This window comes from Phocoena sinus, chromosome 2 (genome assembly GCF_008692025.1).
Source record: "Phocoena sinus isolate mPhoSin1 chromosome 2, mPhoSin1.pri, whole genome shotgun sequence".
Classification (NCBI taxonomy): Eukaryota; Metazoa; Chordata; class Mammalia; order Artiodactyla; family Phocoenidae; genus Phocoena; species Phocoena sinus.
The window spans coordinates 1,731,277-1,742,707 of record NC_045764.1 but is presented as its reverse complement, the minus strand read 5'-3'; the positions used below and the strand labels follow the sequence as shown (position 1 = coordinate 1,742,707).

The window sequence follows — 11,431 nt, the reverse complement described above, 5'->3', positions numbered from 1 at the left end:
TAACATGGTACCACTGGTTTTAACAATGCAGGTTTGACTAAGAATGGAGACTGTAAGGTGGATGAATGACAAGACAATAGTAATGAAAAATACATATTTATGGACCTCTACAAGCACTGATTGTTGATTTAGTACTGTGTAACGGACACTAAAATTCTCAGATTTTCTTCAGCCATCTTAAGTAATTATTTTTTGATTCTTACATCAGAAGTTTTGAAAGCTTTTTTTTTCTCCCATGCTTTGTAATGCCTGTTAAATTGTCACAGGATTACGTTTGTTTAGGCATATATAAAACGTTTATATTCTTTTGGAAAGTAGTGTTCTGCTTTTAAAGCCTATGTCTGCAAGTAAAGCCAGTGGACGCGGAATGAGCCAACAGTAAACCGAGGCAGCTGGCCACTAGAGAGTGTTTATGGGTTATTTAGGTGCTATGACGAAACCATCAGTCTGACTCGTGGGGACTTTCTTCTAAGTGGGCAACTTATTTGCAGGCATAACCGTTTTTCCAACAAACCTCAGTTCGGTGCATTCTCACAGTCAGATTGTGTTCAACCTGACCCTAAAGTTCCAACAACACAGGCCCAACCACTTCTAACCCTAGCAGGACAGAGAATGGACAAGGCAAAACTCAGCAGAGTGGAGCTGTGCTGTAGAGGAGCCACCCCTGCATGGAGCAGAGGGCATCCTGGGAATATCTCTGGGGATCTGAACTCCTCAGCCCACTGTTCCAGCTAATGAAATACCTTTAGTCAGGCCAGTTTCTGAGCAAACTAATGAAATCTGTAGGTCTAAGTCTGGAAACAATTTTGTCATGAGGATGTAAGTGTGGTTTTTGATAGGTTTAATTTAAATGGATGTTGGAATAACATGGGGAACCCTGGGGCTAAGAGCTGCAACTTCATCTATTTGGTCCCATTAGAATACCCATCATAACTGCCTGGAGGAATCAGGAACATTCTCTCTGGCAGAGATGAGCTGAGGAAGGGCTATTCATCCGATGACCAGGAGAAGAAGGGCTTACTGCTCCAGGACAGAGGTCAGCAAACTATGGTCATTTCTCCAGCGTTCTCCTTGACCTGGGAATCGTATTTTTAAAATAAGCAGCCATTTCAGGGCCACAGGAATCAGGACTTATTACAGTAAAGAAGAGAAGCTTGTTCCTTCCAGGGCTAGAACATTTTGTAGGTTACTTTTCAAGTCTTAACCATGTGCTATTACGACATCATTGAAATTTAGTCAGGGTAAAGTCAAGACATTTAAATGGAACTATTTATTTCCTTAAAAAGATAGCTTAACTTTCCCTCTCCAACTCTAGAAGGACTATTAGGAGGAAGGGAGACAAGATGACACGACTGTTCTTACAAATCCTAGGGGGCTGTTGTGAAGCATCCTTGGTGCCAGTCCAGTTCATGAAACCTCACATCCCTTTTTCCACCCAGACAGGTCTTTGCCTTCACAATGCTTCTTCCAGCCTTGCCTAAGGAGGAGAGGGAAGCAGGAACAAATATTCTGAGGTTCAAACACCACAGACAATTAACCCATGTAACCCGCGGTGCCCAGGGCTCAGTGTCATTTGCTTCTGAGATCCAAGGACTCCATCCTTTTGCCTTGTTATGACTTTCCTCTCCCTGGTTTTTTCCTAGAGCCCATATTAGCCCCGGCAACAAGTAAGCAACTTTTATAAGGATGGGTCATTTGGTCAAACATCCACATCTCTGAAAATTTGGGATCCCCAAGTGAGTGACCTGATTAACAACATTCACAAGAAACATAGCCGCAGAGATGACCGTGGGCGCCAGCGTAGCCATGTCTCATGCACAACCTGGGGGAGTTTCCTGTCCATTTCTCATGCAACTGACATGGTCATTTTCCTCTCCCTGCCATAGACTTCCAAAACCTTATCCAAATCTAGAGCAAACTCGAGCTTTTTCCTCTGGTGTGTTGTCTTCACGGATGCTCTCCAATTCACATGAGAAAGCACCTCCCTCTTCATTGTTTGGAATACCTTGACGTTGAAAGCAATTGCAAATTATTCTGACTCCTTACCACTTCTCCTCCCCATATACTAATCCCTTCTACCAGGTTCACTGCACACCCACACCCTAAGAGAGGAGGATATAGACTAAGTCACATGAAAATCACTGGACCACTCTGCAGAGGTGAACTTGTCTCCATCCCCTGCAGCGGTGACAGACAGACACACTGTAGGTTCCACCCACATCAGTTTGTCTCCCAAGGAAAGACTCTTACCAGTAGTTCATCCCATCTGTCTCTTTAACAATTTTCTTGGCACAGATAATTGCATCTGTGAGGTCGTCAGTGATCAAGTCTGTAAGAGAGAGTAGAGGGTTAGCTGAGATTTTATTGTTGGAGCTGGGGAGGCCCGAATCAGATTTTCTTCCCTTTTCTCACTGCTTTTGGAGCAGGTGGGTTGGAAGAACCATGAGCCATACCCTTATTTTTGTTACACTTCTTCACAAATCAAAGAACTGTTTTTGTTTCTAGACCATCCATACCTTAAAATTTCAGACTCCTTGATGTTTCAGAGGAATGGACCAGCCCTGAAAGGTTTTTGGAAATGTGTTTAGGGAAAACACAACAGGAAAATGTTTTTTATGTCCTAAAGAAACACACAAGTGAGAGAGGACAGTACAGTGTTTTCTTTACTTGTGTTAATTTGACATGGAACATCTCTTTATAGATAATTATTAAACTTTTGCCTATTGGAACTTTCTGGTTTGTGCAATAATTTTCTTTTTACCCAAGGTGTTTTTCACATGCAGAAATTTTTAAGTTTTATGTCAAATACATCAACCTTTGCCTTTGTTACTTTTTCTATGGCTTTCAGATGTAACAAATCTTTCAACTGAAAATGTGTTCATTGATATTGCTTCATCAGAAGTGACCTCAAAATCCTTCTCAACACAAACACGACAGAAAAAGGCAAATGAACAAAAAAGTCCAACATCATTTCTGTTGCAAGTTGGTTTCTCCAGAAGCAGTTGCTGAGATGGGTTTGGAGTGCAAGGTATTTATTAGGGATCCACGCCTGTAGAAGAAATGGGCAGAAGCAGGGCTGGGCAGGCGGAGACCATAGCTGTGATCTAGGCCCATCAAACCTCACCCCCTGACCTTGAGCCTGTGGTGAATGTTGCCCATCAGAGTTGCCCAGGTTGGACCCCCCAGAGTTGCCCCAGGTTGGTCTAGAGTTGCCAGTGAGTGCAGTGAGTGCTGCACTCACTCCCCGGGTTTGGGCTGCCCACAGGGGCAGAACCTTAGGGGATGCAGCTCTTGACACCCGAGCAGGTGCTAGTAGACAGTGTGCAAATCACACAAATGCAGCTGGGACCAAATGTCCTTCCTTTGAGGGGAACCTGGGAAATCCACATCCACGCCCACCACAACCACCAATCCAAGACACAAAAACCCAAACCATTTGACAGAATTTCTATTTAACAACTGAGCAAAGATTTTGCAGGAATTGGGTAACGCTCGATATTGACAAGGGTGCAATGACATATGCACTCCTGAGTTCTTGCTGATGGAAGTGTAATGGATTCAACTTTTCTGGAAAGCAAATAAAGCTTTATTAGCTTATAAAAGTCTTTTGCCTTGTTTCTGGGAAGAGAATTATTTATAACAATAGCTATTGCTATTAGTTGACCTTTATGGAAAACGTACCCTATGTCCAGCACACATGAAGCCTCTTCATGCATTATCTCCCTCATACTACAGGATTACCATGGCTACAGCCATTATCATCCCTGTAAACTGAGGTCATACACCCAGTAAGTGAGTCTGCCTTCAAACCTAAGGCCACTTCCTTCCAACAGAGCTACTGCAACAAGGTTCCAGCCTGTGCAACACCGTCTGCTAAAAAAGTCGATAATAAAAGTGTAAATACTTCATTAATTTTTCAAGTAATTATTATCCAAACTTAAGGGCTTGGTATCTAATACAAGTTCAGATTACTTAGAAACACTTTACTTCGTGTGCATACATTCCTGATGAGTGCTTGAGACACTGGGGTTTGTGATTGAACGTGGTTGGGGCCTGTTTCCTAGGAGAAGTGGGGTCTCTGGAGTCTCCAGGGATGGCAGGACACAGATTACACAGAGTAGGGAAGAAGCAGAGGGTACGCTGTGAGACCTGCCTCGGCGCAGCCCTGGGGCCAGTACACAGAGAACAAAGCTCGTGTTTGTGGTGCGGCAGGTTGCCCATCTGGAGATGCTGTGCACGGTTTGGTGGGAGGCGTAGGTACTGCAGGCCCAGGTCGTACAGATGGTGGAACGTGTTTGTCAATGTCCCAGTTTGTTGCACAACTGAGAGGTTTTGCAAGTGCAAGTTGGACGTGAGTTTGAATTTCCTTAGGCTAATGTGTTAAGCTAGGTCGGGGCTGGGGAATAAAGAACCTGGCACGGGGCTGAGATGTGAGAAACCCAGTGAAATTGCCACAGAGGGGCAGCAGAGGGGCAGAAATGAGCCCAGAGAGCAGGTATATACCGGCGCCCGAGCCAAGAATGGCTTCTGCTCCATTTACTTCAAGTAGACAATTCTGTCCAGTCAAACACAGATAAGGAAAGGGTTAGGTTGAACATCAAAGCATCGTTCCACGGAATCATTTATTCTCCCCCATCCAACAAAAGAAAACAGCAACAATCTACACAAAAAGAACTCGTTCTTTTCAGGTAAGATGAGTTCTACTGCAAAGTCTGTCTCTCCCCAGCATAGTCCTGGCCCCCAATGCAAATACCACTATCTTAACCCAGAATTTACATCTCCTCGTACTCTCTGAAGTGACAATGGCCAACTCAGATACCAGGCTGATATGAGAAATAGAGATTAATGTAAGTGGGCTAGCCTAGATACAGGGGGCAATGATGGTTTTCTTAAACATCTCTTATTTTAATGAGGACTAAGTTATTGGAGGGAAATAAAGATTGCTATTATATTATTATAGGTATGTGAGTTTGTGTATACATAGATATGTTTATATTTCTATATATGTATATATAACAAATATTATGTCCAAATAGTTTGGGAAGGCCGGCAGCAATCTGAGGAATGTGGTTTGGTCTGGTACTAACAAGAGCATGTAGCTTCAGGAGGTGGGCGTGAGGTGCATGTATTCTGTACACGCATGAGGTGTCACCTACCTTGCACACACACTCTAATGCTAGCTTGTTTCTAGGTTCCCGTGACGAATGTCCCTACTTCTGTAATCCATGGGACAGAATGACATTGTCCCTAATTACAGCCTCTCTGGCCTGAGCCTGGGGGCGGCCGGTCATAGAGGGTGATTAGGGTATAAAACCAACATCCTGTTTTCTATTTTAAAGCTGTCCCTAAAAATTCCAGGCTTTTGATGATGAGAAAGCAGATATGAGTGATCCTTCGCCTCTAACCACGAACCATCTAACATTTTAATTTCTGAGAATCCATGGTTGTCTTGCAGATATACATTTACCCCAGACTTCCTTAACTGGCACAACATTGGACAATCCTCAATCAGTAAACTGCATGTAAAGTCAAGCACGGCCGTGAGCGGCAGATTTTCTCTCCTACTGTAAACAACTAGACAAAACATGTGATCATGATTTTCAGGCATTAGACAACAGGGAATGCAGAATCCTTGAGAGATAGAAACCAGACGAGGCTCACCTTGTGACTTCTGTAACTGTCTGCCCAGTGCCACTTTCCAGACCTTGAAGGTAAAACCCAGACAGGAGATGGCAGTCTACGTGGAGGAGACAGAGATGAGAGGCTGAGACAGTTGGCATTTGTCGAGAGGCTCCCTGAGAGGAAGGAGTCACCAAAAGGAGCACGCCTGAGCTCTGCAGAGAGATGTCACTGAGTCTTTGGCTGAAGACCAAACCGGGCATGTCAAGGGTAAAACTCCATGAGACTAGTCAGAGAACTGTTGTGAGGGACCTCAACAATTGCAGGGATCAGTCAGGGCTGGGAGACATGATTTCTGACTGGCCAGAGGAGAGAGACTTTGCCGAACCTTAGGATATTCAAGAGAGGCTAAAAGGGAAATACTTTGAGAGTAAGGCTGAACTAGTCCTCCCATAATGACTGCTCTAGAACATCCCTGACCAGAACTAACTGCTTGCCAAGATGAACTTCAATAATCCTTAAAGGAAGACAACACAATCCTGACACTCAACAATGTAATACACACGCTGTCTAGTATCCAATAAAAAGCGATCACATGTACGAAGAGGTATGGAAATGTAACCCATAACCAGGAGAAAGATCAGTCAAAGGGAAGACCCAGAAGTGACAGAGTTGATTGAATTAGCAGACAAGAAACTTAAAACAGTGCTTATAAATATGTTTATTGCTATCAAGGACTTACAGGAAAACATGAATCAAATGAGAGAAATGAAAGATATAAAATAATTACCTAGCACTGAAAAAATGCATTACCTGAAATGAAACATTCAACTGGTGAATTTAATAGATTAGGCACTTCAGAAGAAAGATCAGAGAACTTGAACATAGGGTGGTGGAAACAATTGAAAAAGAAAAAAAACAAAGAAAGTGAAAAAGGCTGAAAAAAAAATGAAGAGCCTCAGTGACCTATAGGAAAACATTAAATGATCTAACACATGTGTTATTAGACTCCTAGAAGGAGAAATTAAAAAATTATCCACTCAGGGATCCAAAATGTTAGCGAATATCAAGCAAGATAAACACACACAAAAAACAGACATTTGTGATCAAATTGCTGAAAATTGGTGACAAAGAGGAAATTGTAAAAAGGGGCTAGAGGAAAAAGGACACATTATCTACAGGGAGCCCAAGAAAATCAAGGGTCAACTCTATTATATGTGAAGTGGTATAATGTTTTTTGAAGGTAGAATGTGATGCATATTGTAAACCCTAGAGGAACAACTAAAAATAAAACAGAAGTACAGCTAATAAGCCAGTGGTGGAAATAAGAGAGAATACTGGAAAGATTCAATTAATCCAAAAGAAGGCAGGAAAAATAAATCAAGAATAGATGGATAGATCCCACAAATAGATGGTAGATTTTAAAGTAATCATATCAGCAATTACATTAAATATAAATGATCAAAATCAAGGTTCAGCAAACTATGTAGGACCCACAGGCCCACCCTCTGTTTTTGTAAATAAAGTTTTATTAGAACACAATCATGCCCATTCATTTACGTATTGTCTGTGACTGCTTTTGTGCTACGTGAAGAGTCGAATAGTTACAAAAGAGACTATAAGGCTCACAACACCTAAACTGTTTATTATCTGTCCCTTTCAGAAAAAGTTCCCTGGTCTAAACATTACTGTTGAAAAGCAGAAGTTGTTGGACTGGCTATAAAAGCAACGTCCCTTTCAGAAAAAGTTCCCTGGTCTAAACATTACTGTTGAAAAGCAGAAGTTGTTGGACTGGCTATAAAAGCAACACCCAATTATATGCTGTCTATGAGAAATTCACTATAAATGTAAACATATCAAAGATATTAATGATAGTTTCTTTTTGAAGTTTTCATTTCCCAGCATAATCTCTGCTTTCAATAAGTTACTTTTATCTGGTTTTTGTTGTTGCTGTTGGTGGTGGTGGTGGTCTCATTCTTTCATGTCAGTGACACTCCTATGAAGTCTAATGCCCCTTAGTTATCTGCACTTATTTAGGAGAGGGACACTAAAAAGTTCCCTCTCCTAAATAAGTGATAAAGTTCTGTACACAGAGGTGGGGATTTTCAACTGTGCATCTCACTGTAGGGAGATCTAACTAGTTTGTTCACTGGGAAGTCCCACTTCAGTTACTTCCTTTCCATCTGGCTGGATTCCCCAGAACAAGGTCTTCTCTTCTGGAGAGGCTAGGCTGGTTGCCAACATTCCAGGATCGGAGTGGAGGAAGGTGACTGGGACTACAGAAACTTAACTCCATGTTTAGTATGGAGCTCTCACACTCAAATGTTGGCGAGGTCTCTCAGTTGAGAGATGTTCTACTTATCCTGTCCAGGAGAGAGAGCCCCAGTATCCTGCCAGGGTTAAGGAGGAGCAGTCAATACATGAATGGAATCAGGAGGGGAATCAGCTGCTCCTTAACTGGATTTCCAACTGATCGTCCTGTTGTCAACCTGCCTTCACTCCAGTTTCCGGAAGTAGCTGATGCTGCTAATTTCTGAGCCCTTTTGGGATCCTGTGGTTGCTTCTTGGCTTTCCCATGGTCAGTTTAAAATTCAGGATTTAACAATTCTCTAATTGCTAAATTAGTCACCATTTGTCCTCTCACTTTCCAGCTTCTAACAATATACACATCCAACCACCATGTTTAACTAGAAGACTCTATTGGCAAGCTCATAGGAGATGCTACTGAAAGTGACCAAGAAGGGAACGAGTTTAAAAGTCAAACATGTAACAAAGTGAAGGTACTGAATGTTTGAGCCTCGGAGATAAGAATTGAAGATGAGAAACACCTACTAATTATTTTCAAACATTTAATAAGTTGCTGTGTATAAAATAGAGAAAATCTGTTTTGAATAAATCCAGAAGGAAAAACTAGCATTAATGGAATAAAGCTATAAGGACATGGATTTTGGCTCAACAAAAGAATGCTCTAAATTAAGGGTTGACCAACAATTGGTCAGGAGGTAGCGAGCATTCCATAGTATTGTAGGAGTAGGGACAACTTATTAGGTAAATTAACAGTGTTCCGTCATTCATACATTCACAGTTATGTACTGATTATCTTGTATGTGTCCAAGAGAAATAAAAGTTTATTTCCTGCTCCTAAGGAATTTTATCACTCTTTGTCTTCACCCTTGCTCTTTTCCCTACATTCATTTAGTTAATGAATATTTTTTGAGTTCCAACAATGGCCAAGGACCATTCTAGGCACTGAGGATACACCAGTGATCAAAACAGATAAAACTCCTGCCCTCACAGAACTTACCTTCTAGAGGGGGAGCAAACAAGACAACCACTTATTCACTCCATCCTTCTACCATTGAGTGTCCCTTGCATATTCTTCTCCATACCACCAGCCATGACCATCATTCAGGTCTTTTTATCTCTCACTTAAATCATCTCTTCTTTAATCTCTCTCACACCCAGCTTGCATATTAATTTTTCTGAAGCAATGTTGAATCAACTGACCTATTCTGATTTCCTAGTGCAGGCAGAAATCAGTGTATGCTCCTTAGCCTGGGTCCCAAGGTCCTGTGCGGTCAGGTAGTCATCAACGTTTACAACCACATGTCCTGTTATTTTTCATGCACCTTTTTGCTTTTTTGTTCTCCTTACCTGGAATGACACTTCTCTATCTTTGAATATCCAAATCTTACCTATCTTCCAAATCTTAGATAAAATATCATTATGTCTACAAAGCTTCCCATGACTTTATTAATAATATCTCTTTCCTCGGAAGCCCACACCTGTTTACAGTCATTTATCGAACTTCGTATAAGCACATATTCTCTTCCCTAACACCAGAATTCGTGTCTGATGCGTCCTGCTATGCTCAGTTCTGTGCACACATATATTTCTCAAGCGATTGAAGTAAAAGACTTGGAAGTGAATTCTAGCGTCATTTCTGCTGTTTACGAAGTGCTGTGTGAAGTGAATTTATTTGTCTCATTCCGTACAAAGAAGCATAAACTGCATGTATTGAGTGAATTGCTTATGGAAAGCAGTTGGTGAACAGCTTTTTCCTTCTTAATGAATATATTTAACTTTTCTATGCATGAAAGGGTAGTAAGGTCATTTATCCAGGCCCCTGTTTTTGTGGTGGGCTTCATAAAAACTACCCTAGAAGGGAAAAGTCATCTTTGGATGTAGGCCACAGGATCATGAGTGTCACCTTGGGGAACTGTTGAATAATTTACTAGCCTGGTGCAGACCTACTTGCACATCTGGACTCCAAATTTTGGTTAAAGCAGAAGGTGGGTGGATATTCCATGATCAACTTTCCCATCTATCCCTACGGATAATATTTGTAGAGTCAAAAGCATACCTGTGCAGGCCACATGACAGTGGTTTTTCTCTTGCAGCTTCGCACGTCTGCACCACGTGTAACTGTTTATCTTAAAAATGCCGTAGTCGGTGCTCCCATCCTCCAGGTCAGTCTGAGCAGTGGTGTTGTAGTGGCTCTCGTAGTAGGCCATGCAGATCCCTAGAGGGAGAAAAAGCCAGAAATGTGAGGGAAAAAAATGCATTTTTTTCTCCAACCCTGCTCTGAGGGGGAGAGTTCCCTTATACAGGTTAAGGGAACATGTTCTGCTCCCGACAAAGCTTGGGGAGGGTCAGGGCTGGTAGTGCACCCGAGGGGCACAGGATGGGCAGGGTGGCACACATAGTCAGTGGCTGAGTTTGGAGTAGACTAAACGTCAGATCTGCCCCCTACACTGTCAGCAAGAATGGTGGTGTTTTCCCCTTCTCTTGCTGGTGTCATTCGTACAGGACTCCAGGAGTGAGGACAAGAGGGGCAGGGAGGAGGAGAGAAGCCCCCGAGAGCAGCAGTTGAGGACATGTGAACAGCCAGCAGCCGTCCCTGGTGGGGCAGAGCATGGACAGGTTTGGAGCAAACAGAAGTGAGTGTGGATGGGGCCTTTGACATCCCAAGGGAGAGTCCAAGGGAAGAAAAAGAACAGGAAGGGAGAAATCTCACAGTTTCCAAGGCTAAAGCCCCGGTAATTGTCCAGGCCAGCCCTCGAAAATATTTTTGCCAGTTTACAGCGAGTGTAGATTTTGGGTTCAACGACCGTGATCAGGCAGCCCATCAGGGCCAAGGTACCAGCAGCCTTCATCCCCAGGCGTGTTGAAGGCAGAACCTGTCAAAAATGAGAGACCACATCAGACAGCCCTGCTTTGTCCTGATTCCTGAGACTAAGTCTATCGCCAATGAGAACTTCGAAATCTGCCAGCCTAGATGTTTCCTGTCACTTGTGAACATTCAGAGCCAGCATCAGGGAAAAACCAAGGGCAGTGAGTACACAGTACAGGAAAAGGGTGAGTGCAGGCTCTCTAAGCCTTTCTACATGGTTACTTTCAAGTAAATGCTATGTTCCCAGGACCAGGCATGCAAAGAAATTAACCCTCTATTGACGTCCGGAAGGAAACCACAGAGTGTGAAGCATTTCTAGGACTCCCATTTTAACTCTATGAAACAAAACAAAACAAAAAATAGAATACTAAGAGGTAACCATTCCCTATGCACATGGAAACAGACACCTCAGTTTCAGCCAGAGATGAAATATACATGGGTCTACATGGACCACTTTAAGATTTACTGATGGAGGTTTATTAAAGGGAGAAGATTTAGCACCTTATCCTTCTTCCTTTCTCTTTCCTTGGTACTTTTCCAAATGTGGGAATGTTGCTTCAAAAATATCAGTGTTACATTGCAAATGCAATGTTTTTGGGGTTTCTTCCATCACTGTTTCACGGGCCTTCCTAAAAGTCT

At 42.5% G+C, this 11,431-nt stretch overlaps 1 protein-coding gene across 1 annotated transcript; it reads right to left on the bottom strand.

The window, feature by feature from the left end:
* Positions 1–1,340: 1,340 nt before the first annotated feature.
* Positions 1,341–10,776, bottom strand: LOC116749673 (lysozyme-like protein 1). The gene is made up of 4 exons (XM_032624316.1): positions 10,637–10,776; positions 9,983–10,141; positions 2,251–2,329; positions 1,341–1,477 (listed from the first exon to the last, which is right to left on the bottom strand). The coding sequence occupies exons 1-4, from the start codon at positions 10,773–10,775 to the stop codon at positions 1,408–1,410; spliced, it is 447 nt and encodes a 148-aa protein (XP_032480207.1). The 5' UTR covers position 10,776; the 3' UTR covers positions 1,341–1,407.
* Positions 10,777–11,431: the final 655 nt, after the last annotated feature.